General features: G+C 45.0%; 1 protein-coding gene across 1 annotated transcript in view; it reads left to right on the top strand.

Moving 5' to 3' along the window:
• The window catches only part of LRP1 (LDL receptor related protein 1), a 107,574-nt gene that overhangs the window by 48,033 nt on the left and 32,677 nt on the right, over positions 1-26,864 (top strand). Inside the window, exons 22-50 of the mRNA XM_031941122.1 lie at positions 279-479; positions 1,620-1,865; positions 2,080-2,277; positions 2,860-3,064; positions 3,378-3,542; positions 3,998-4,242; positions 4,609-4,740; positions 5,306-5,533; positions 5,779-5,953; positions 6,191-6,285; positions 6,981-7,130; positions 7,352-7,492; positions 7,717-7,851; positions 9,398-9,529; positions 9,765-9,899; positions 10,423-10,552; positions 10,901-11,027; positions 11,903-12,054; positions 12,148-12,272; positions 12,777-13,154; positions 14,144-14,333; positions 21,607-21,811; positions 22,166-22,358; positions 23,285-23,410; positions 23,742-23,870; positions 24,223-24,342; positions 26,067-26,180; positions 26,465-26,614; positions 26,715-26,834. Coding sequence (XP_031796982.1) covers positions 279-479; positions 1,620-1,865; positions 2,080-2,277; positions 2,860-3,064; positions 3,378-3,542; positions 3,998-4,242; positions 4,609-4,740; positions 5,306-5,533; positions 5,779-5,953; positions 6,191-6,285; positions 6,981-7,130; positions 7,352-7,492; positions 7,717-7,851; positions 9,398-9,529; positions 9,765-9,899; positions 10,423-10,552; positions 10,901-11,027; positions 11,903-12,054; positions 12,148-12,272; positions 12,777-13,154; positions 14,144-14,333; positions 21,607-21,811; positions 22,166-22,358; positions 23,285-23,410; positions 23,742-23,870; positions 24,223-24,342; positions 26,067-26,180; positions 26,465-26,614; positions 26,715-26,834 — 4,842 coding nt within the window. The remainder of the gene's footprint in view (positions 1-278; positions 480-1,619; positions 1,866-2,079; positions 2,278-2,859; positions 3,065-3,377; positions 3,543-3,997; positions 4,243-4,608; positions 4,741-5,305; positions 5,534-5,778; positions 5,954-6,190; positions 6,286-6,980; positions 7,131-7,351; positions 7,493-7,716; positions 7,852-9,397; positions 9,530-9,764; positions 9,900-10,422; positions 10,553-10,900; positions 11,028-11,902; positions 12,055-12,147; positions 12,273-12,776; positions 13,155-14,143; positions 14,334-21,606; positions 21,812-22,165; positions 22,359-23,284; positions 23,411-23,741; positions 23,871-24,222; positions 24,343-26,066; positions 26,181-26,464; positions 26,615-26,714; positions 26,835-26,864) is intronic.

Raw genomic sequence — 26,864 nt, 5'->3', positions numbered from 1 at the left:
GAGGTCGGTTAGAGAGTAGAACAGGCGTTTGTAAGGAAGGAGGCTGGGCTCCATGGGAGCAGCACACAGAGCACACCTAATCCACAGTATGAGGTGAGTGCTACACCATCCATGATAGTACCAACTCCTAAAACCTCCTGGGGACTCCTAGTTCCGAGTGGAACATTGACATGACACTGTCCTTTGAGAAGCCGGTTGGGCCTTAAATAATGGAAATGGGGATTGGGGGGGCCAGATGTGATGCTCTTCCTCCACCCAGACCATGCTCTCCCAACCAGGGCGGTGCATCAGCAAGGCCTGGGTCTGCGACGGGGACAGCGACTGTGTGGATAACTCGGACGAAGAAAACTGCGAGTCCCTGGCCTGCAAGGCTCCCTCCCACCCTTGTGCCAACAACACTTCTGTCTGCCTGACCCCCGACAAGCTCTGTGACGGCAACGATGACTGTGGGGACGGCTCCGACGAGGGCGATCTGTGCGGTGAGTTTCTGCTGGGTGGGAACGTCCACACTCAGGGTTTATCTCATGCTACGTGCCTCGCTAGCTTAGAGCAAAGAATGCTGAGTAGTCGGGAAGACGGGTATCAAATCCCTGCTGCTGATGCTGACTAGTTCTGAGACCCAGGCAAGTCCCGTCACCTCTGGGCGCCTCAGGCAGCTTTCTGAGACTTATCTGCATCAGCTGAGGACTCTCTGTCCCTGGAGTTACTCACCCTGGTGAAATCACCCATCTCCCATGAATTCCCATAGATAGTGCTGGGGAGGGGAAAGTCAAGGATGTCTCTGCCTTCTAGTTAGGGAGACCAGAGGGACACAGGGAAAAGGTACACTGAGGATGCGGGTAAGACAGCTACCAAAAGCAGGGGCGGGACTGCGAAGGGCAGAGCATCCCTGCTTGCTCTTGCGGGGCTGGGCAGGGAAGCCAAAAAGTGGGATTGGAGGAGATTTCTCCACCACCTTATGGCTTAGGATAGGTGGAAAGGAGAAAGAGGGGCATTCCAAGCTCAGCCAAAGGCAAAAGGCAAAAGCTGGGTGGAAGACATGCATCAGGGTGTGTTTGGGGGACGAAAATAAACCAGTTTTGCCACAAAGGAAAATTGATGTCTGGGAGTGGTGGAAGATAAAGCCAGGTGGGGCCAGACCACGGGAGACATTTTAGAAATTACCGGGCAGGGCAGCTTTATCTTTGAGGGGCAGCTCAGGGATTAAGAAGGGGTGAGGAATGGGAAGGAACTTTTCAATGGGACATAGATTGGACAAGAATAAACTCTGGTATGAGAACATCCCCTACACATACACATACTCACACCTCAAGTCCACAAAAGTCCTGTGAAGGAAAGGATACCAGGATTCCAGCTGTAGACATAAGATAAGGACACAGATAATGATACTAAGCAAGATAGGATAAGCATCTACAAAGTGCTGTGGGAGTTCAAAAGGAAAAGTTTGCAGGGAGAGGGAGGAGGGATTGGCCAAGAAGCCCTGAAGCAATCATTTCTTTCCTAAAACTTCTCTCGGCCTTTTTGGAAGGCTTTTGGGGGGCCCTTTCGGGCTGGGCCATAGAGGCCCCCTTGCTCCCTGACCCCCTCGTCCCGACGGCTCTCCTCCTGTTTCCCTGCAGACCAGTGCTCCCTGAACAATGGTGGCTGCAGCCACAACTGCTCCGTGGCACCCGGGGAAGGCATCCTGTGCTCGTGTCCTCTGGGCATGGAGCTGGCACCCGACAACCATACCTGCCAGATCCAGAGCTACTGCGCCAAGCACCTCAAGTGCAGCCAGAAGTGTGAACAGAACAAGTTCAGTGTCAAGTGTTCTTGCTACGAGGGCTGGATGCTGGAGCCTGATGGGGAGAGCTGCCAGAGCCTGGGTACGGGGCAGAAGGGGGCAGGAGGAGGGTCCCTGGGGGGGATGCACCTGCAGGAGCCGCCCCCAGGACCCTGTTTCCCAGAGTGGGGGGCTCAGCACCCATCTCTCCTTGCGGCTCCTCTTCAGGGCTGACAAAGCTCAGGCTGCGGGCTGGGATGGAAAAGCGGGGGATGCCCTGGTCCCTGGCTGACCCCACCTCCTCCCCATCTCCTCAGACCCTTTCAAGCCATTCATCATCTTCTCCAATCGACATGAAATCCGCCGGATTGACCTTCACAAAGGGGACTACAGCGTGCTGGTGCCTGGCCTGCGCAATACCATCGCTCTGGACTTCCACCTCAGCCAGAGTGCCCTCTATTGGACTGACGTGGTGGAGGACAAGATCTACCGGGGGAAGTTGCTGGACAATGGAGGTGAGCGCACAGGGACAGAGAGGGACGCGCAGTAACGCGGGGCGGAGGAGAGGACGCGGGCAGGGGGGCCAAGAGAGGCGTCCGAGGGCCCCGCACGCCGCGGAGGCCGAGACGGACAGACAGACAGGGGCCACTGGCTTCCCCTCTCATCCCCCACTCTCCCTGCTAATCGAGTTAGACTCTGCTTTAAGTCCTGTCGGCTGACGCCCCGTAATTATCCTCAGAAGAGCTGCCAGCCTGATAATTAGCATAATGAGCAGTCTCAGAGCTAGAATTGGAGCTGGGCTTATTGGAAAGGGCTTTTTTTGGGGGGGACACCCATTCTTAGAAGTGAGAGGTATGTTAAATAAGGAGATTAGAAGTCCTGTCCCATCTTTGGCCCTGGGTTTGGTTCCTGTTCTTGGCAGGTGAGAGGGACAATTAAGGGAATAGTAGAATACTGGGCTGGAGAGAGGGGAAGGCACAGAGGAGACTGGGAATGTGTCTGAAGTAGTGAAGCCCTTGGACTCCCTCTATCCCTCCCTCCCTCCCTCCCTCCCAGCAGGATCTAACCTGATTGCAAACCGCCCCCCCTCTCTGTAGCACTGACTAGCTTTGAGGTGGTGATTCAGTATGGACTGGCAACGCCTGAGGGCCTGGCTGTGGACTGGATCGCTGGCAACATATACTGGGTCGAGAGCAACCTGGACCAGATTGAAGTGGCCAAGTTGGATGGGACGATGAGAACCACCCTCCTGGCTGGAGACATAGAACACCCTCGAGCTATAGCTCTAGACCCCCGGGATGGGTGAGGTTTTACTCATTCAAGAAAGCTAATGCCCTATTGGATAGAGTGCTGATCCTGCCTCATTTACAAGTTGTGTGACCCTAGCAAAGTTATGCCACTGTCTGCCTCAGTTTCCTCATTTGTAAAATTGGAGTAAATCATAGCCCCTGACACCCATGGTGGCTGAAGGGATAAAAAGGAGCAAATATGGAACTCTGTAAACCTTAAAGCAATAGTTCTTTCCCCCCGCCCCCTCGGGATTCTATTTTAGACAGACTGGGAAATTTCCTCTCCTGGCCTTCTCTTACTTTTTGTCCCCTTACCCCCACCCCAGGATCCTATTCTGGACAGACTGGGACGCGAGCCTTCCCCGAATTGAGGCAGCCTCTATGAGTGGAGCCGGCCGGCGTACCATCCATCGGGAAACTGGCTCTGGAGGCTGGCCCAACGGGCTGACTGTGGACTACCTAGAGAAACGGATCCTCTGGATTGATGCTCGGTCAGCTTCCTTCTCTTTCCTCAGACCCTTGTAATCCCTTCAGCCGCTGAAAGGCAAACTCGGAACCTTCCCTTAGGCTCCCCACTGCTCTCTGGGGTCCCTTCCCCAGTGGCAGCTCAGTGAAGTCAGAAGTGTGCCTCCAGGGTCAGCAAGGGCTCTTGGGACCGCTGCCAGAATATATGAGCAGAGATAGATGTTCTGGGATGGAAAGTGAGGGGAGCAGATGTTAGAAAGTTAGAGAAAAGCAGAGTGGGGGTGGCTCAGAGAATCTAGGGACTCAAAGGAGTGCCATGCTAAAGACCAAGGAGTGACTGGATTTAGCGGATTTTCAGTCTGTCCCCATCAGGTTTGGGGAATTAATTTGAGGCTCTTAAGGCTTAGGAGCACTAGAGACAGACCTGGTGGAGGGTAGGCTGAAGGAAAGACTGAATCAGCCCTCCTCATTCCATCCTCAGGTCTGATGCCATTTACTCCGCTCGCTACGATGGTTCTGGCCACATGGAGGTGCTTCGGGGGCATGAGTTCCTGTCCCACCCATTTGCAGTGACACTCTACGGAGGAGAAGTGTACTGGACAGACTGGCGAACAAACACACTAGCCAAAGCCAACAAGTGGACTGGCCACAATGTCACGGTTGTCCAGCGGACCAATACACAGCCCTTTGATCTGCAAGTCTATCACCCCTCTAGGCAGCCTATGGGTAAGGAGAACTTGAAAAGGAAAGGCTGATAAATAGGAAACATTATTCTGTTCCTAGATAAGAGGGAAACCTAGCTGGTAAGCAGAGATTGATGTATAATACATCTTTAAAACCCTGAGGTAAACAGGGAAGGTCCCACCCTTTTTTTTTTTCCTCTCAGCTTTCCTCCACTTGGGGAGGATAGAATCCCAATGAGATAAGAATAGGGAAACAGAATTAAGGCTGGGGACAATGATCCACCCAGTAATGGAAATGGAGGATAATTGGACCAGAAACTGGGGGAGAAGACAAGGTTAGAACAAAGCAAGTAAAAAAGGTAGGAAATCTTAAGAGTGGAGGACTAATGCCCTCCTATCTGACCTGCAGCTCCTAATCCATGCGAGGCCAATGGAGGCCGGGGCCCCTGTTCTCATCTATGCCTCATTAACTACAATCGAACTGTCTCCTGTGCCTGCCCCCACCTCATGAAGCTGGACAAGGACAACACCACTTGCTATGGTATGGAAATGGGAAGGTTGGGTCTTCAAGGAGCCAGTGGTAAATTGGGGCAGGGGTGAGCATTCAATCAACAAACATTTAAGTACCTACTCTGTGTAAGTCAATAGGAATTTTTTTTTCCTTTGTACCTCATCTAGCACAGTGCCTAGTACACAGTAGGTGCTTAATAAATGCTTGTTGACTGATTGTAAACTCCTTGATACATTTTTTTGTCTAATGAAGGGTGAAAATGCATGAATAGTTATGATGCAAGGGAAATTGGAATAAGTGCCAGAGAGAAGTCCAGGTAAAGTACTATGAGGAATTTGGACTTAAATAATTTTTAGTTGGGTTCAGGCAGTAGTAAAGGCTAAAGGAGTGCAGTTCAAGGAGGAGTCAGGGAAGAGTTCTTGTTGAAGGTAGCCCCTGAGTTGGGTCTTGAAGGATGAAAGACGAATAAGAAGAATCAGCGTGCCCTTATTCCCAGAGAACAAGTCGACCCATGTGTATGTATATGATGACAATTGGGAGACAGAGGGCTGCCTACCTATAATGACCCATTCTGTGATACCATCATTGCCCACAGAGTTCAAGAAGTTCTTGCTGTACGCTCGTCAGATGGAGATCCGGGGTGTGGACCTTGATGCCCCCTACTACAACTACATTATCTCATTCACCGTCCCTGACATTGACAACGTCACAGTCCTCGATTATGACGCCCGGGAGCAGCGTGTCTACTGGTCTGATGTCCGAACACAGGCCATTAAACGTGCCTTCATTAATGGCACTGGTGTTGAGACAGTCGTCTCTGCAGGTATCCCACTGGTCTCACCTCACTTTTGACCTCCCACTCAGCTAATGAACTGAACCCTTCCATCCATCCAACCTACTAATGCTGCTCTACCTCCCATTCCTGAGCCCTCTTAACTCCAGCTCCTGCTGCTCCTGATATAAATGCCAGAATCCCACCCTTTATTTCCATAGACCTTGTTCTCTGGATCCCTGGAGCTCTGAGCAGTTCTCTGTTCCCACATAACATCCTGTTCCATGTTTCCCCAGACCTTCCAAATGCTCATGGGCTTGCTGTGGACTGGGTGTCCCGAAATCTGTTCTGGACAAGCTATGATACCAACAAGAAACAAATTAACGTGGCCCGTTTGGATGGTTCCTTCAAGAACGCAGTGGTCCAGGGGCTAGAGCAGCCACACGGACTTGTTGTCCACCCTCTGCATGGGTCAGTCCAGGGAGATAATCTGTCTTCAGAGTCATGTGTGAGACCCAGATAGCCTTCACTTGGGAATCCCTTCTTGCTGAAGGGTTGATGTCCATTCAGAGATGCCAGGCAAAAAGATTGCATGACTTTGAAAGTGGAGAATCTGGAAAAATCTGGGACAGTGGGGAGACCGCAAAGAGAGTCTAGCACATGAAACCTATGCCTTTGCCTCTCATTTTGTACCTTTCCCTACTCTAGGAAACTGTACTGGACAGATGGGGATAACATCAGCATGGCCAGTCTAGATGGCAGCAACCGCAGCCTCCTCTTCTCTGGCCAGAAAGGCCCTGTGGGTATGAGCCTAGCCCTTGGGCCCCAAACCCAAAGACTCAATAGAGCCCTTCCCCCTAGTCATTATCAACATAGTGGAATTTGGTCATAAGATACAGGCTTAAATCTAGGTTCCATCACTTACTTACCAGATGTTAAATGAATTTCTTTGTATCTGGCTTCAATTCCCTCATCTGTATTGATGAGGACATTGGAAGATAAAATTTCTAAGGATTTTTTCCCAGCTCTGAAGTATGTATAAGGGTATTTGTAAATCCTAAAACTCTATAAGACTGTTATTATTCACCCTCCCTTTCTCCCATCCCCCCAAACCTCATAAAGACAGCTTTATATTGTAGAAAGAATCCTGCCTCTGGAGCCAGAAAACCTGGCTTGTAATCTCTCTTTATTATCTGTGTAACCTTGGACAAGTTACTCAGACTTTTCTATCCTCAGTTTCCTCACCAGTAAAATTAGAGGGTTGGCTTCTGAGGGCCCTTCCAGATTTGAATTTATCTACCTATGATCCCTCTGGACTCCTAATTCTCCCCAAATTTTTTCCCCCTGCTCCACCTGCCAGGGACCCCTCTCATCTCCATGATGGGGAAGTCAGATCTCAGTATCAGGAGACTGGTGAGGGAGAGTCCCAGGTTCACCACTAGGCTGAGTTAGAAGTGACAAGTCCCACCTCCCTTGTCCCTTCGGTCTCCTCTGCCAGGCCTGGCTATTGATTTTCCTGAGAACAAACTGTACTGGATCAGCTCTGGAAACCACACCATCAACCGTTGCAACCTCGATGGGAGTGGTCTAGAAGTCATTGACACCATGAGGAGCCAGCTGGGCAAAGCCACTGCATTGGCCATCATGGGTGAGAACTGGGGGAACTGACCTAGGGGCAGGGCTCCCCATAGGGGAGGGTACATGCTACTTTGGGGGTGTTAGAAGAAGGGGGACTGGAAACAAAGGGAGAAGGGAATGATTTGGGGTAAAAGTGTTGGTCAGTGGCAAATACAGTGATCTGGGTCTTTCATTCCACCTGAGAGTGTGCCTTAAATATCCTCTCCCTCTCCTCACTCCCGCTTCAAACAGGCGACAAGCTGTGGTGGGCAGACCAGGTCTCAGAGAAGATGGGGACATGCAACAAGGCCGATGGCTCTGGAGCTGTGGTCCTGAGAAACAGCACGACCTTGGTTATGCACATGAAGGTGTATGATGAGAGCATCCAGCTTGGTGAGGGTCAAGGGCACAAGGAAGATGGGAGCTGAGAGTTGTGGGGAATGTTGAGAAATGGAGGAGAGAGGGTCAGCGGAGGTTGGAGAAAGGACAAAAGGGAAATATCTTCAAATACTGACTGCCTCTGACTACAGGGCCAGCCCAGTCACAGCCCTGCATCCAATTGGATTCTGGTACCCTGAGTTCCTGATCACACATAGCTCTCTTCTTCCTCCCTGCAGGCCTCCAGGGAACCAATCCCTGCAGTGTGAACAATGGGGACTGCTCCCAGCTTTGCCTTCCCACTTCGGAGACCACACGGTCCTGCATGTGCACAGCTGGGTATAGCCTCCGAAGTGGTCAACAGGCCTGTGAAGGTCAGTAGCAATCTCCCTCCCACCCACTCCAAACTTCCCGTTATCTCCACTATCCTTCCCTTCCTACTTAGGGGATCAGGTCAGTTAGTTGCTGAGTATTTACAGCATGTCTAGTACTGGACAAGATACAAAAGAAACATAAGACATGCTGGTCAGCGCCCCTTCCTCCACCTCTTGCAGTTTACAGCCCAATTGCGGGGACAGAATGAACACATTTGAAACATTTGACAGTAAATACCAAATTCTGTGCCATGATCTATATTGTATAACCCAGCTCAAAAAAAAATATGGGCTAGAGTAGGAAGAAATAGATTTATGTTGGAGGAGCTAGATAATAAAGAAAGGGACAGAAGGGACCCTGTGAACAGCAGCACAGAGGCCAGAAGGAGCTTGTCATTTGGGAGAAGTCATGTGTAGACCTTCCTAGTGGAGCTGATGTGTTGAGTTTGGGAAGGAGTTCAGGGGGTGGGTTTAATTAGGCCAGGTTATAGATGCCAAAGCTAGTGGGGAGCCATTGTAATTCAATTCCGCACATGTTTATTAAATCCCTACTACACATAAGGCATTGAAGGGGAAAGGAAAAGCATATGAAAGCAATGTTTTAGGAAGATTAATCTGACAATGGAAGATGAAATGGTGGAGCCAGAGGCAGCGAGGAGGCTTTTTATAGTTATCCAGGTGTTGGGTTCTGGGTTAAGTTATGAGCAGTAGGGATATGGCTGGCCTTTACAAGGAAATAATGACCATTGGAGAAGAGAAAAAAGAATTCAGGCAACTACAAGATCTCTAGCCTGAGAGATAGGAAGAACGGCGATGTTGTTGATAAAAATGAGAAAACTGGGCAAAAGATCTATTTTAGCAGGAAAAGTGCAGCTCATGGGCACAAGGTTGTTTGAGAAGACATCCAAGTGCAGGGAAGTGGCAGGTTGGCATTTGGAAAGGTAGGTCTAGTTTACGATAGAGTGATAAGAGATGTAGATATGGGAATCATCAAGACCCCATTGCTGCCCATTTGCCCTCTCCCGAGACTCCCCTTCTGATGGGTTTTGGACGATATGGATGGTATGTGGTCCACCTCTATGATGTGGACCTATGGACTCATGGATAAAGTGAAGAAGGAGCAGATTAGTGTGGGTGAAAATTTGTTTTTGCTGCCCCCCTCTGGTGGCCAGAGGACTCCTGGGCAATCACCTTCCCTTGCCATGAGCAATCATTGTTTGTCTCTCAGTTTTCTCCCTCTGAACAAGGTATGGTAAAATGGAAAGAACACACTTACTTTGGAGTTGAAAGCTCCAAAGTCCAGGTCCAAATGCTGCTCTGATGTGTGACCTCTGTGTGTGACTTGGAGAAAGTCATTGAACCCTATTGAGCCTCAGTTTTCTCATCAGTAAATTGAAGTGTTTGGATAAGATGGCCAGTGATATATCTCTTTTAGCTCTGTCTGTGACTCTATAAATCTTCCTCAAAGGAAGGACTAAGATACTTGCTGGGTAAAGCATGGAGAAAGATTCCCTGGGGCAATGTCTGATTAGATCATGTTCCTTAGGTGTGGGCTCCTTCCTCCTGTATTCCGTGCATGAGGGAATCCGGGGAATACCACTGGATCCCAATGACAAATCAGATGCACTGGTCCCTGTGTCTGGAACCTCACTTGCTGTGGGCATCGACTTCCATGCTGGTGAGTCATTTGTTTGAGGAGGGAAATGGTTTAGGGGCACTGGGAGGGAAATGGTTTAGGGGCACTGGGAGGGAAAGGGGACTTGCCTGGAGGACACACATGGAGAAAGCAGAGAGAAGGGGCCCTTGCCACATGGCCCTCCCTAACAATTGCCCTGTTTTTCTCAAGATCCCCTAATACTGCTTCCCATAATAATTCTCATCTTCTTGTGTGCCCTTATTTGCTTTTTTCCCAGACAATGACACAATCTATTGGGTAGACATGGGTCTCAGCACCATTAGCCGAGCCAAGAGGGACCAGACATGGCGTGAGGATGTGGTCACCAATGGCATTGGCCGTGTGGAAGGCATTGCTGTAGACTGGATTGCAGGTGAGTGGGGGTCAAGGAGAAGCCATTGTTCGGGGATTGCTTGTTGAGGAGAGGAACTTAGGATCAGATTTTAGGGAAGAGGGACTCTGGGGAACAAATGTGTTCTGTGTTAAAAGGCAAAGGTAGGCAAAGGACAGTTTATGAGTCAAATCAAGTCCAGAGGATGGCCTGTTTTTATATAGCCCAGGAACTGAGAACAGCTTTTTTTTTTTTTTTTTTTTTTTTTTGTTTCTAGGCAGTACAAAAATGGGTATCGGCAAGATTTGGCCCTGGGGGTCATAATTTGTTGACTCCTTTATAAGGGATATCTCTTGGGGGGGTGGAGTAAAAAGAAAAAAATACAAGAAGAAATATGGATAATAGAAAAACAAAAGATTTAGGAATCTAATTTTTTAAAGAGGGTGAACAAAAAGATGAGACTCTGGGAATTCGTGGACTTGGCAGAGTGGGGGAAAGACAGGGGCTAGAACTCTGGAGCCCTTTTCCCCCACTTTCTGCTTCTGATGGACACCTTCTTTCCCAGGCAACATCTACTGGACTGATCAAGGGTTTGATGTGATTGAGGTTGCCAGGCTCAATGGCTCATTTCGCTATGTGGTCATTTCTCAAGGCCTGGACAAGCCACGGGCCATTACTGTCCACCCAGAGAAGGGGTAAGGAGAGGAAATGCCTGACCAGTCAGATCCAATTCTCTTGCCAAACCTGCATATTCCATATCCATGTTCCACCCTATTAAATTCTATAGATCAGATTCTCCAGGGAATGATTCCTTGTTCCTGATTGGTTCCATTCCTGTCCCTGTTCTCAGGTCTTTTGGAGTGTTGAGAAGTTCTCTCTTTGGTCTATTTATCATTTTACAACATCTACCAACAGACCTGTCTTCAACCTTCCCCAAACCCCCCAAATTCAGTTTTACCCTCTGTAGGAATAAGGAATTGTGGGTCCCATTCCCTGGTGAGTTCTCTTATGTCTTAGGGTTTTGATACATTCACACCCCATAGGTATCTATTCTGGACAGAGTGGGGCCAGTATCCAAGAATTGAGAGGTCACGCCTGGATGGCACAGAGAGAGTGGTCTTGGTCAACGTGAGCATCAGCTGGCCCAATGGCATCTCAGTTGACTATGAGGTAAGGATGTCGGACACCCATTGGAAGCAAGGGAAAGGCCTCCATATGGGCAAAGACTGGCATTATATACCATTCCTTAATACAGTGCCTGGCAAATAGTAGCTGGTTCATAAATGCTTGTCCCCTGGCTGAGACAAAATACATACCTCCGCCTCAGTCCCACCCCTATCTGCCTCCCCCAATTATATGTCCTTACACAGAAGTCAGGGAGATGTCCTAGGGAATGGGAGAGCAAAGAAAGAATCATAGAACTGTGGCATAGTGGAAATAGTAATAAATTTGGAGGTGAGAGATACTTGGTTTTGGATGCTGCCTCTGATATTCACTAGTTTTGTAAACATGGGCAAGTCACTTTAAACTCTGTGAGCCTCAGTTTCCTTATCTATAAATGGGGAAAGTAATTACTATACCAGATTGTTCTAAGATAATAAAAGTAAAATGTTAGATAAACTGAACAAATGTTAACTATTATTATCTTATCTAAATTTGTACCCTGTGCAAGATTCTCTTCTATATTAAGGAGGAAAGAGTAATTTGGATTGCTGGGAGGATGCAGAAATGAGCTAGAAAATGAAAAGACCAGGGAAAAATGATTGAGTAGAATGTAAAGGATGATTTCACTTTTTATGTTCTCATATTCAATCCACTTAGCCTGGAACATAAAAGACATTTGATAAATCTATCAATTATTGGTTAACTGAGGAAAAGGAAGACAAATATAGCATGTATAGGTAAGAAAATTAGAGAGTGAAGGACTACTGTCCTGGGAGAGTGTGCGCGCACGCACGCACACGCATACACTTCCAGTATGAGAGGATTTGAAGGGAACTGTGTGGTATACTTTAAGCTTATAAGGTATTTTCCTTAACCTCCAGGATGGGAAGTTATACTGGTGTGATGCTCGGACAGACAAGATCGAACGGATTGATCTGGAAACGGGTGAAAACCGGGAAGTGGTTCTGTCCAGCAACAACATGGATATGTTTTCTGTTTCTGTGTTTGAGGATTTCATTTACTGGAGTGACAGGTGAGAGGACAGCCCCATGCATGAGCCTCCTGGGGTGTGCTCTGTCTCCCTCATGCTCCTTCCTGGACTGAACATCTCCCTTCTTTTTCTCAGGACCCATGCCAATGGTTCCATCAAGCGTGGAAGCAAGGACAATGCCACAGACTCGGTTCCACTTCGGACAGGGATTGGAGTCCAGCTCAAGGACATTAAAGTCTTCAACAGAGACCGACAGAAAGGTGAGGGGAGTTGAAGAGCTGGAAGGCTGAGATCTTGAGAAGAGGAAGCTGATTCTCCCTAGGAGAGGGTAGCCTGCCATTCCCCACCCCTTGTAAGCTAAAGCAGGAAGAGAAGGTATGGTGAAGGTGGAAGGAAGGGAAGATTCAACTTTGGGAAGTACCAATTATCAGAAAGACTAAAGGAGGGGAGAATTGAGAGAAGGAATTAATACTTCTCTTAAAAGCATTGGAGAACTCCTTTTCTATGGTCAGAGTCCTCAAAAGTCAAAGGGATTAAGGCCAGAGGATGAACTTGATTGGTGAACCAACAGCAGGTATAATTCTGTTGGTTTGCCTTGCTGGGCCACAAATATGTTGTTGATCCCTTAGGTCAAAATGGTGGGTGGAGACAGCAGAAGGGATACCATGGAGAAACATAAGCAATAAAGTAGGAAATCAAGAGATTCCCCTGAAGGTTCTGACTTTGGGGGCTACCTGTGTTGACCTCCCTTGACCTCTTTCTAGGCACCAATGTGTGTGCTACATCTAATGGTGGATGCCAGCAGCTGTGCTTGTATAGAGGAGATGGGCGCCGGGCCTGTGCCTGTGCCCATGGGATGCTGGCAGAGGATGGAGCATCCTGTCGAGAGTATGCTGGCTACCTCCTCTACTCAGAGCGCACTATTCTCAAGAGCGTCCATTTGTCAGATGAGCGTAACCTCAATGCCCCTGTGCAGCCTTTCGAGGACCCTGAGCATATGAAGAATGTGATTGCTCTAGCTTTTGACTACAGAGCAGCAGGGTCCCCAGGCACTGCCAACCGCATTTTCTTCAGTGACATCCACTTTGGGAACATTCAGCAGATCAACGATGATGGATCTGGGAGAGTTACAATCGTGGAGAGTGAGTAAGGGCCAGCTAAGCCTGGGGGAAGGGGAGAAATCATTCTCAGAGTGAGATCCTAGCTCATCCCTGGCTACTGAACTCCTGCTACACTGTCAAGAGTTTAAGAGCAAGTAAAAAGGTGATTTTTTTTGTGTGATAATTGTTTTATGGAAGGATTTAGTCCAAAGTCCCTTTAACAGCAAAATTCTCCAATTCCTCTAAAGTGAGCTTTATTTGACAGAAATCTATTTTATATTCAATTTTCCAGAAAAATAGCACAAAAACCAGTTTGGATTAAAATAGGCATAAGGAGAGTAATAAACAAATAAGCAGAAGACATCACAATCTTGAGTAATCTTCAACTCTGTCCTACATTGCCTTGCTAGATCCACATCCAATGCCATACCCTAATAGGCCCATTTGTTACAGATGAATAAGGGTATTCCTGGATCCCCATCCCTTGCCAGGCCCTAATAGGCTTAATCGTTACAGGTGAATAAGGGTGTTCCCAGATCCCCATCCCATACCAGGCCCTAGTAGGCCTAATTGTTACAGATAAATAAGGGAGTTCCTATATCCCTATCTCATGGCAGGCCTAGTGGGCCCAGTTGTTACAGATGAATAAGAATGTTACTAGATCCCCATCCCAAACCAGGCCTAGTGGGCCCACTTGTTACAAATGAATAAGGGAGTTCCTGGATCCCCATCCCAAGCCAGGCCTAGTGGGCCCAGTTGTTACAGATGAATAAGGGAGTTCCTGGATCCCCATCCCAAGCCAGGCCTAGTGGGCCCAGTTGTTACAGATGAATAAGGGAGTTGTTCCTGGATCCCCATCCCAAGCCAGGCCTAATGGGCCCAGTTGTTACAGATGAATAAGGGCGTCCCTGAGTGATTCAACCTTTCTTCCCAAGGTCCCACTGACCACCCTCCAAGATGTCTTATTTTTATTATCCACGTTTCTGCCTATGCCACACTGACCAACATATCTTCCCATCTATTTTCTCTAGATGTGGGCTCTGTGGAGGGTCTGGCCTACCATCGAGGCTGGGATACCTTATACTGGACAAGCTATACCACATCCACCATCACTCGCCATACTGTGGATCAGAACCGGGCAGGGGCCTTTGAACGGGAAACGGTCATCACCATGTCTGGCGATGATCACCCCCGAGCCTTTGTGCTGGATGAGTGCCAGAAGTGAGTCAGGGGAGGAAAGGGAGGCCTGGAAGATGAATGGGTGGGGCTGCTCTATGGAGACATCTGGTACTGGCTCTTCCCCTAGCATTTACGAGAAAGTCACTTAGCCTCCCTTGGCCTTAGCTAGCATGACTGGATTGAAGGCAGGAGCTGTGAACTGGTATGGTTGCTTGAAAGCTTTCACAATTTTAGAATTGTTTTCACAATCTTAGGCTGTGGATTTTCCCGAATAATTCAATCAGCTGGCCCAGTGCATAGAACACTGGTCCTGGAAGACCTGACTTCAAATCCAGGTCAGACATTATCAGCTGGGCAAATCATTTAAAACTTAGTCTGCCTCAGTTTCCCCAACTATATAAAATAGAGGTAATAATAATAGCACCTATATAGGAAGCCAAGGTTGTTGTGAGGATCAAATGAGGTATTTTTAAAGTCCTTAGCCCAGTGACTGGTATATATTAGGGGCTTAATAATGCTTGTTTTTTCCTCCTGAAATATCAGTAAGGCACTATGCTAGGTGAGTTGGGGGATACTAAGAAATGTAAGACAAAGTACCTACCCTTAAAGAGTTATTATCTATATGTGGTGTTAAGACATATAGCAATATGAAACTGCAGGAAAATATAAAATGACTTATTCATGAAAAGCAATGTGACATAGTGCAGAGAGCCAGTCTTGGAGTTGGAAAAAGCAAGGTTTAAGCCTGCCTCTCAGATACTTAGTTGTGTGACTATGGGCATAGGGGCCTGCTCTCAGGTTCGTAGCAGTGGCTGGCATTTATAGGGACAGCTAGGTGGGCCACAGCGGAAAGAAAACCTTCCCTAAACTTGAGAGGATCTGAGTATAAATTCATCCTCCGGCACTTATTTAGAAAAATGTTGGGAGCCAAGACCAGAGCCAAATTAAGGAATACCTCAAATATCAGTCTAAGGATCCTAGCTTTTTATTCATTCTGTAGGTAATGGATAACCATTGACAGGTTTTTAGCAGAGGAATGATGTGATCAAAGTGGTGTTCTAGAAAATGTAATCCCATCTTGATGCACAAGACAGATTGAAAAGGAAAGAGACTGTGGGTGGGGAGACCAGTGTTGAGGCCACTATAATAGACAAGTCATGAGATGATAAGGATCCGAATTTGAGTAGTGGCAGCTAGAATGGAAAGGAAGGCATGAATTCTAAAGGCATTGCAAAGGAATAATTGACAGGACTTGGTGACTGATTAGATAATAGCAGAATCAAAGATGGCCCCAGACTTTCAAGCCTGAGTGACAAGGGAAAAATGATGACAGATTGATTGACAGAAATAAGAAAATCAGGAGGGGGAGTGGGTTGGGAGGAATGATCAGTTTTAGTTGAGCTGAGTTTGAGATAGTGATGGAAATAGGCAGCAGGCAATTGGAAACACAAGACTGAAAGTTGAGGGAACAGTCAGGGATAGAGATAAAAATGTAATAAAGACCTAGTTTCCAGAGTCACATTAATCTCTTCTCTGGCTAGACTCCATTTGAAGTACTATATTGAGTTCTGAGCACTGAGTTTTATTTTATTTTGACTGGTATTAAGTTATCTTAATTTTTATAGTAGTCTTTGCATATATGTGTGTGTCTATATACATGTACATATATCTGTGTATGTGTATGTATGTGTGTGTGTATATATATATATATATATATATATATATATATATATATATAAAAGAGAGAACATTTAATACAACTCCAGGCATATATAAGATATTAATAAATAAATGCTAGTTTAGAGGCAACTATATGGAACAGCAAATAGTCCCAGACCTTAAGTCAGAAAATCCTGAGTTTAAATCCTGTCTCAGACACTTATTAGTGTGGTCGTTGGGCAAGACACTTAACCCTGTTTGCCTTAGTTTCCTCATATGCAAAATAAATTGAAGAAGGAAATAGCAAACCACTCCATTATCTTTGCCAAAAAAACTCCAGATGGAGTCATGAAGAGTTGGAGATAATTGAAAATGACTGAACAATAACAAAAAATGCTGGCTTGCTAGTTGATAGCCCCTCTTCCTACCACTGTCAGCCATCTTTGACCCCTCTCTTATAACTTAGAAAAATAAATAAAACTTACTGACTAAATGCTCTCATCTGGCAGCATATGGAATGTTCTGAACTCACTATCCTCTGTCTCTCTAGGGAGAGGAAATAATTGTGTTCAGGCATTCCTCCTTGAGTTTCACAATTGTTTATTGCAATTAATCTCAGCTCAGTAGTCTCTCTGAATTGCTTTTGTTTGCTCTGTTGCAGCCACTATGTATATTGTTCTCAGTTCCTGCAGGTTTTCCCATGTTTCTACAAATTCTTTTTATCTCTCATTTTTTATGGCACATATTTATATGCCAGTTTGTTTAGCTATCCCCAATTCAGTGGATAACTATTCTGTTTCTAGTTTGTTAACCACTTCAAAGCATCTTCCTATGAAGGATATGTATATTTGTATATGTAGGGTCTTTCTGTCTTTGATCCCTTTCTGGTGTATATTTTGGGAAAGATATTGATAAACTGGCTTTCACAAATTTCTTTTCCATTGTTTAATCATAGTATGTATTTTTGAAGGTTGTATCAACAGAGTGAGAATTCTGGTAGGTTCTTCTGTCTTAGAAAAACTTGTAATGCATTTTCATCCTCAGACTTTTTTGAGGACCAATCTAAGCATGGAAAGTCTCGCACCAAGGAACATCAATTGGTGACGGTCTATTTGGTCATCACCTGGTGATGAATTCTTTAGTCATAGAAATATGTGAAACAAAGAAAAGTACAAAATGGTTCCCTGTGCTGTATGCCCCTTCTGCTTTTTGCAGTAATAATGGCAAAATGGGAGAAAACAGGAAGGAGACCAATAAGAACCACATCATTTTTTTTAGGCAACTTAGGAACATTACTGTAGCTGTTGTTACTGTAGATTTGAGATCCTTCTCTGGTGACTAACAAATGGATGTAGTACTGGAGGAAGTGAATCATATCAGTTGTGACATTCTTGCTATAAATAAAACCAGAGGACAAAAAGAAATTGCATTTCAATTCAATGATGGCTCATAAGTTTTCGTTGGAGAGGCAAATAAGGGAAGTGGCAGAATTTTGTGTGTCCAAAGGCAACAAGGAACATCATTTGGTGACAGTTACATTTGGTCATCTCATAATGCAAAAGATGTGATGTGTTTGCGAAAACGCCACCATGAAAATAATTGCAACTTATCTGTTGCAGAGGATAAGGACACAGAAAAATTCTACACAGAATTTGATAAGACCCTCCAAATTAAGTGACTAATGAAAAGGTGGACATTAGGAAGATAGTAAAAAATCTTGGAAAATATGATTCATTTATGAGAAAGAAGGTAAGAGCTTCTAGACTATGCTGAAAACTCACACCTATGTATCATGAATATTTTCTTCAAGAAGAGTCGAGAAGATGCAAATAATTTCACTTAAAAAAAAAGAAAATTAACACTCAGGAAATGATTGATTACTAATTTGAGAATCATTTCTGAATACAATCATGCCATAATTTAGTTTAGTCAAATTAGAAGAAAGACTATAAAATTAGAAGAAAAAAATCAAAATGAGATTTATGGTGCACTATGAAGCCAACTCCAGCCTAACTTATTTAAACAAATTAATGCAAAAATAAAAATGGGATGTAGATAAATTAACAGACATAGATGAAAACATCACAGTTTTCTAAAGTGGTTTAACACATATAATCCATATTCACCACGACAAGATGAACAAAAGAGTTTAGAAAACAAATATTTGATAATTTTGTCAAATGAAGAGAAATGCCAGCCAAAAGCAACTTTGGCATAGGACATAAACTTGCACAGAGGAAGATAGAAGATGATCATGAGCAATATTTTCTCATAAAACTGAGCAGAAGGAAAATTAAGTTTACCAAAAGATTAGCAAGATATTTAACTTATTCAAAGCATCCTGAAGATATTTAAGGATGAAATGAGGACAGTGAACAGATTAAAATGGCAAAGGTCTGTAAAGATGTCTATAACAAATTCCTTTCTCTTTCAGTGAGAGTGGAACCACCACACTTGAACTTACAGTCCCCAATAATTTACTTGAAGAAGTAGCAATGACAATAAAGAAAAAAAATATGGGAAGATCAAATTGAATTAGACGAGGGATACATTGGTCTGTGCTGAGCATGATGCAATTGAGAAGGATTGAGGGATCAAATCTCAAGGTACCTGAGAGAAGGAATGACATTAAAGACTTAGGAAAAAAACTCAGAAGTTAACTGAGAAAACATTAATAACTACCACCTATGTGACTTCTTTCTCAAATATAAACATTTTTATGAGAATAATGTATACAAGCAGTCTTTCCCAGAGATTTTATAGTGGACCATATATTTACAGTTACACAATTGGCTGAAATTTGTAGTGAATATAGGATGCCACTATGCTTATTGTTTGTTGATGATTTTTTTAAAGCATGTAATGTATTAAGTAGAGCAAAATACTGCCTTAAAGGTTCTTGTCCAACAAGTTTTCTTTCATATGGATTTCAAAATTAAACAAGATTACATGAAATATGACCAAGAGAGCATTTGGATCAAGAGTCCTCTGAATAGTAATATCCAGTGAGGAATAAAGCATGGAAATATGTGCTTACTAAAAGTATTTGCTAGTATTATAGAGGACATTCAGAACAGAGATTAAAAAGAGGAATTCCATATAGATTTGAGATCATTCAGATATAGATAACATTATGTTGATGGGCCATACCCTGGAACATTATAAAATCTTCTAAACTAAATCTATAATCACTCAGAAGAATTCAGGAAAAACTAAATGATGAAGTCTATCTATTGTCTAGATTCTGAGAAGTCCATAGACTGGGTTTATCATGTACCTTAGACAAACAATAAAGATGGTGAATGGGCTCTGAATCATGGGGATATTGTGCAGTCCTCTTAATGCATTCAAGCTTCTCCCTGATACAAAGACCCATCCTTTACACAATATTCTTCCAATTACATGTTATGGCCTCAAGTCATGGAATGTATGGTGTATGCCTTATATGTAGGCCAATTCTAACCTTCTTTCATTTTAGTCCCCAGCTATCTTCTCAAGAGTTATCTTGCTATATACATATCCTCTAAATCTAAAGATTTAGATTTAAAATACCTCTTTAAAAATTCCCCCTTAAAAAAATCATTGACCAGAAGAATAGGGAAGGGTGGAAGGAAACAACCATTATTTATTTATCTTGTACCTGATACAAGATAACTATTTTTTTTCTCCACCACAAAAAGAAATGCTTAAAATATAAAAAACTCACAAGTATGCACTATCAAATATTTAAAATATGAAACAGTAAGCCATCACTCCTAATATGCCCTCTTTGGAGAAAAAACTCCCAAGACTTCTGTGAGACTGCTGAGCAGATTTCATTTTCACCGTACTCTATATTAAGCAGCAGGTAGCTCGGTCATAGCCCAAATTTTTTTAGAAGTTTTTTATTTTTAAAACATACGCATAGATAGTTTTCAGCACTCACCCTTGCAGAACCTTGTGTCCCAAATTTTTTTCTCCCTTCCTTCCCCCATACCCTCCCCTAATCCAATATATGTTAAACATGTACAGTTCTTCTTTACACATTTCCACAATTATCATGCTACCCAAGAAAAATCAAATCAAAAAGGGGAAAAAATGAGAAAGAAAACAAAAAACAAGTGAACAACAACAAAAAGAGTGGAAATGCTGTGTTGTGATCCACACTCAGTCCCCACACCCCGTCTCTGGGTGCAGCTGGCTCTCTCCATCACAAGATCATTGGAACTCATAGCCCAAATCTTTTGGCAAGGTGAGCATGCTTGGCTTATCCTTTTGTCAATAATCATCTCTGAGAACAGTATAGCTATGGGAAGCACTTCCCATGGGCATCTATTACATATACTCTTCAGTGAATTGAAACCCCTCAAGCTCACAGGGTAACTATGCAAAAAAAATCTCATTTCAAGATCACTGCTGAATTATTTGTGCTCAGGAAAGGAAACACAAAGCAAAAAGAGGCAGTTAGGAGCTTGAGATCCAGTCTTGGACTCCCCTAAGTACATGGTCTTGTGCTGCCAGGTACAATTTATATTATAGCTAGGATAATTATTGCCTTCTGGGAATTGGGAGATAGGGAGCAGGAAGGGAAGGGGGAAAGGGTTTATATAACACCTAATATGTGCCAGGCACTGTGCTGAGTGCTTTACTAATATAATCTCATTTGATCTTCACAATATCCCTGTGAAGCACCTGTAGGTGCTGTTATCGGCCCCATTTTCAGTTGAGAAAATTGAGGCAAAATAGAGATTAAATGACTTAATTGGGGTCACATGGCTGGTAAGTGTCTAAGGCAAAATTTGAACTTGTTTTCATGACTCTAGGTTCATCATTCTTATCAGTGTGCCACCTAGTTACCTGGAACTGATTGCAAATTCCAGGGGAAACTGATGATTAGCTTTAAAAAAAGGAGAAGCTTTTCTTCTTGATCCTTTATCTGGTCTATTGAAGAGATAGCTCCTCCTGGATCAGTCTGCAATCATCTTTGATACCCCTTCTTCCATCACAGGGTACAACACACCAACTAGGAGCCCTTTGGCAAGAGTCCAGAATACAAACCCATCCTTACAGGTGCTTTATGGGGTGACCTCTGCTACAAATAAATGAAACTAGGCGTTTCAAAAGATTTTAGACCTATAAGAGATCTTAGAGATCACCTAGTCTTGCCATTTTGCAGAGAAGAAAATGGAATATTAGCTATCTCAAAGCACAAAATCATAAAATTGGAAGAAATCACAGAGGTCAATCTAATCTAACCACCCCGAATGGAACATGGAACATTTGTGTAAACTTTCAGGCTCGCACCCCTTTCTGGTTTTTAAATGTATTCATTCTAGGTATATGATTTAAATGGTTTTGAGGCAATTGAGGTTAACTGACTTGCCCAGCTTAGTGTCTGGGGTCAGCTGTGAACTCAGGTACTCCTGATTTCAAGACTTGTGTTCTATCCATTGTACTACCCAGCTGCCCTGGCTTAATTTTCTTAATACTTGTTTTGTTATTATGATTCCAAGCTTCTGTACACTTTGGATCTCTAGTTGGGCTTTGGGTTTCTAGACTTTTTTAGGTGACTCATTTACTAGAAGCTAGGTTCTCCATGTTAAATTCTAGGCTCTCCCACTTTCTAGGTACTTTATGCTCTTCCACCATCACCTCCTCCCCTTTTTGTCTTATCCAGTCTGATGTTCTGGACCAACTGGAATGAGCAACATCCAAGCATCATGCGGGCAGCACTTTCAGGGGCCAATGTCTTGACACTGATCGAGCGTGACATCCGAACACCCAATGGTCTGGCCATTGACCACCGTGCGGAGAAGCTCTATTTCTCTGATGCCACATTGGACAAGATAGAGCGCTGCGAGTATGATGGCTCTCACCGATATGTGAGTCTGGGTCTGGGGGGAAAAGACATCTCTTTGTGGTCCCTTGTTTAGGAAAGGAGGGAATGGGCATGACTTCCACTGATGGAATCGGAGGAAATAGCCAATTGGCTGATCCCAACAATTGAATAAGCACAAATAAGCCAAAAATGGAGGAATCAGAGGAAGGGAATAATGATGATCTTGGGTAGAATGCCTCCTCCAAGATAAACTATTTGGAATTCATTCACTTGAGTTTTCTCTCCCATTCTCTGAATGTCTGCCTCTCCATGCTCTCGTCCCCTGAGATTGGCTGATCTGAGAAAAGGTGTCAGAGATCAGAATTATGACCAGTGACCATGGCCCCATACCCCACAGGTGATCCTGAAGTCAGAGCCCGTCCACCCCTTTGGACTGGCTGTGTATGGGGAGCACATTTTCTGGACAGACTGGGTACGGCGGGCTGTGCAGCGAGCCAACAAGTATGTGGGGAGTGATATGAAAATGCTTCGAGTGGACATCCCCCAGCAGCCCATGGGCATTGTGGCCGTGGCCAATGACACTAACAGTTGTGAGTGTCTTCCCACTCTGGGTCCATCATATATACACCCCAGACTCCCCAAAGACCAGGATCTTGTACATACATGCACCCATTTCCTTGAGCCCCCCCCAATTCCAGGGGATTTCCTTTAGGGCTTTCTTCTCCCCTCTACCCTAATCCTGTCATAGCAAATAGAACATTGGACTTGAATACAGGAAGAACTAAGTTCAGACTCTATCTCAAACAGTTACAAGATAGCTAATCTTCCAAAAACTACTTATATTCTTTTAGCTTAGATTTCCTCATCTGTAAAATGGGGATAATAATACCTACAGCATTTAGCTTACATCATCATTTTAAGAACCAAATGAGATATATAAAGTACTTTTTAAACCTTTAAAACATTATGCAGAGTGTCCCCAAAAGGCAAATAGAAATAAATTTCCATTATTATTCAACATATACCCCAGAGCCTCCAGTCATTCTAATATCTCACATACTCACCCAAGAGCTTTCCCCTAATAACCTAAGATGTCTGTATATATTCCTTGATCTACTCAAACCCAGTTTTCCAGAGAGAGAGAGAGAGAGAGATAAAAAATTTGTTATTTCATTAATATAGGCATTTCCCTGGACCACACACACACACAATACAACCTGTAAACACAAACATGCCCTTGAATTGTCCCTTTAATTCAGAATTCAGGAATCTATATACATATTATAGCTTGTTACTACACACGTCCCAGAACTCCACTGAAATTCAGTTTCTTCCACTATCACCCCAGGAACCTACTCAATCCTGTCATAATACTAATACTAATACTCTGTATAAACACTCCAGACTCTCCTCCCCCTTCCAGGTCCCACCAATAACCTGGATATCATTGCATATTTTTTGGTGCCCAGCACAGAGTGAGTAGAGTCCTTCACTCCTCCTTCTTGCCCTCTTCCAGGTGAGCTCTCCCCTTGCCGTATCAACAATGGAGGGTGTCAGGACCTGTGTATGCTCACACCTCAGGGACATGTCAAGTGTTCTTGTCGGGGAGCTCGGATTCTCCAGGATGACTTCAGTTGCCGTGGTGAGAGAAGGGGACATGGATCTGGAGGAGGGTGGGAGAAATGTGGTGAAGGAGGGTGATAGTGTGTTAGGGACAGGAGTAAAATCATCTAAAATTGATAAAAATTCATAGAATGTTGGAGCTGGAGGGCTCCTCAGTGGTCTTCTAGCTTAGTCCTTCCTCTCCCCAACATTCTGTTATGTGATTTATTTAAGGTCATGCAGCTAGTAAAGCTGACCGTCTCTCCTCAGCAAGGGCCAGTAGAACTTAGTACTCAGGGACATGGACCAGGGAGTCTTACCCTGGATCCTGAATCCTCTTTGTCCTTCCTATTGATAAACTCAATTACCAGCCATGAACTCCACCTGTCGGACACAAGATGAATTTGAGTGCGCCAACGGCGAATGCATCAGCTTCAGCCTGACTTGCGATGGCACTTCCCACTGCAAGGACAAGTCGGACGAGAAGCCATCCTACTGCAGTAAGAGCCTCGCCCCTTAGATGCCTGTCCCCTCTGCTTTATACACAGCTAGGACCACACCACTGGTCCCAGGCTTTTATGCTGCAGCCCTGGATGTGTGGGGAGTACTGGGGGGGATGTCAGAACAGAGCCTGAGGTGACGCCACATCCTAACCCAAAATTCAGGCAGAATGACATAGGAGCAAGCTTAGCAGGATAAGCTACTGGGGGTCGGGAGTCATGATGTGCTCTTACTGTACCCCTAGCCATCTCTAGCACAGAACAGGCCCCCAGGACTCACCTGCCCAGTAAGTGAGTAATCGTGAGCTCGCCAGGAGCATCTTCCACTTACTCTGACCTTCTCCTTCGCCAGACACACGCCGCTGTAAGAAGACTTTCCGTCAGTGTAACAATGGGCGCTGTGTGCCCAACACTCTCTGGTGCAATGGGGCAGATGACTGTGGTGATGGCTCAGATGAAATTCCATGTAACAGTGAGTACTGGAATCTCCCTTCCCCATCCCCCTGAGTGAAAGGTTCACCTGCATCCCCTAGCCTTCTAGCCCAGGGCTTGTTAGTCTAGAATACAGGAGCTATTTTTTTTTTAATTTTGATAACTCTATTTCACAGTATAACTGATTTCTTTCATAACCTTTGCATTTGATTTTTTGCATTTAATAACATTGTCCTGCAAAAGAGTCCAGAAGTTTTACCAGACAGCCAAAGAGGTTCATGAAATAAAAAAGGTTAAGAACCTTTGTCCTAGATGTTAGATTCAAGGCCCCCTGACTCTCTTGAGCCTTTGATTTTGGGTTTCTTTAAGTTAGTATTATCATTGCTTCTATAAATAAGAACGCTCAAATTTATAAGTTCTTTTTTAATGTTTATAAAGTATTTTCCTTACAATAATTCTTCTTTAAATTTTATTTATTTTCCAATTAAGAAAATTTTCTTTTTTCTCCTTATGTCCTCATACCACTGGAAAAAGAAAAGAAAGAAAAATTAAGTCCTTGTAACAAATATATGTAGGCCAGCAAAATAAATACATGTGCTTTGAGGTCAGTAGTTGGGGAACACACTGTATCATCTGTCTCCTACAATCCTGGCTGGTTATTGAATTGATCTCAGATCTTAAATCTTTCAAAGGCCTTGGAACTGGATAGTACAAGTCAACAAGCCAAGTCAGGAACATTTATTAAGCACTGTGCTAAGTGCTGAGAACACACACAAAAAAGTAAAAATAATCCCTGCCCTCAAGCAGTTTCCACTCCAATGGGTGGAACATGCAAGCAAATCTGTACAAATAAGATGTTTTACAGTGGAGCCTCTTAAACTTTTTCTACTTGTGATTCCTTTTTGACCAAGAAATTTTTATGCGAGTCCGGTTATACAAGTATATAAAATAAGTATACAAATCAATCATTTAATGATAACAGATCTTAATTTCATGACCCCCATGTTCAATTATGAGACCCATAAAAGATCATGACCCACAATTTAAGAAGCTGAAGTTTACAAGATAAATTCCCTTCATAGGGAAGGCATTAAAGGGGACCAAGAAAAATCTTGCAGAAGGTGGGATTTTAGCTAAAACTTGAAAGAAACAGGAGAAAATTGAAGAAATATTATAGATATTACCGTAACTCCACTTTATAGAGATGGAAATGGAAGCTCTGAGAGGTTCCATGCCTTTGGTTGCTCACAATAAATGTCAGAACCAGACCTGACCCCGGTCTTTAACTCAAGCCCTGGTCTTTTCCCCACTCCCTTGGCCTGCTAGTTTTCTCATCTATAAAACAGAAATAACAATATTTGCCCGGTCTAGCTCCCAAGATTGTTGTGAAAAAAGTTCTTTGTAAACACTGTAGAAATGGGAATTGTTATGTTTTGGGAGGAAGGGAAGAAGCATCCAAAGACCCTCCATCGATGCATTTTGCCTGAATTGCAGTTTGAGAATGTTGCTTGGCTAATGACCACTGTTACACGGCCAGTCTGTGTCAGAGGTGATACGGGTCTCCAGCTCTGGCTCCCAGACTAGTGTGTTCTTTTAGACTGTCCTTAGGCTGAGGCTGGAGCCCGAGGGCTCTCTCGGTGCGCTTGCTATCTCACCCTGTGGCCCCTGGGGGGTAGCTCGGGGTTCCAAGCCGCCTCCCCAGACCCCTGCTAGTTTGCAGAGGGTGACTTCCAGGCTGATGAGGCTGGCCGGGCTGCTTTACAGAGACTGCCTGTGCAGTGGATGAGTTCCGGTGCCGGGATGGGAGCTGCATCAGTAATTCTAGCCGTTGCAATCAGTTCCTGGACTGTGAAGATGCATCAGATGAGATGAATTGTAGTGAGTAGAGGATTTGTCCCGTCCACTCATCTCACCCTGTGTCTCCTGTTCCTGATTTCCAAAGCTCTTCCTTCCCTGCTGCCCCACCTGCCCCCACCCACCCCCTGGATTCTCCTTCATGGTCCCCTTCCCCCTGTTCCTCCAGCCCATCTTTCTCCCCAGGCCTGCCCCAAACCCGGGTCTCCCAAAGGGGGGCAGCAAGTAAGGGTGGAAAGGGGGTCTTTCCAGGGGGTGGGGGAGGGACCAGGATGTCACCCCTCTCCCTCCCCCACCCCCACCCCCAGGCACCACTGACTGTAGCAGCTACTTCCGCCTGGGGGTGAAGGGGGTGACGTTCCTGCCGTGCGAGCGGACGTCCCTGTGCTATGCCTCCAGCTGGGTTTGTGACGGCGCCAATGACTGCGGGGACTACAGTGACGAGCGTGACTGCCCAGGTGAGGGCCCTGGTGACGGCGAGGGGGTGGGGCCTGTGCCAGCCTACGGGTCCCCTGGATGTTGGGAGCGGGCCCCTCATCCTCAGCCTCCGCTCCCTAGGTGTGAAGCCCAGGTGCCCCCTGAATTACTTCCCCTGCCCCAGTGGCCGCTGCATCCCCATGAGCTGGACGTGTGACAAGGAGGATGACTGTGAACATGGCGAGGATGAGGCTCACTGTAGTACGTAAAAACCCGTGTACCCTTACTCTT

Source organism: Sarcophilus harrisii, chromosome 5 (genome assembly GCF_902635505.1).
Source record: "Sarcophilus harrisii chromosome 5, mSarHar1.11, whole genome shotgun sequence".
NCBI classification, from domain to species: Eukaryota; Metazoa; Chordata; class Mammalia; order Dasyuromorphia; family Dasyuridae; genus Sarcophilus; species Sarcophilus harrisii.
Note: the sequence above shows the minus strand (reverse complement) of the source record. Positions and strands in the feature narration are given on the sequence as shown.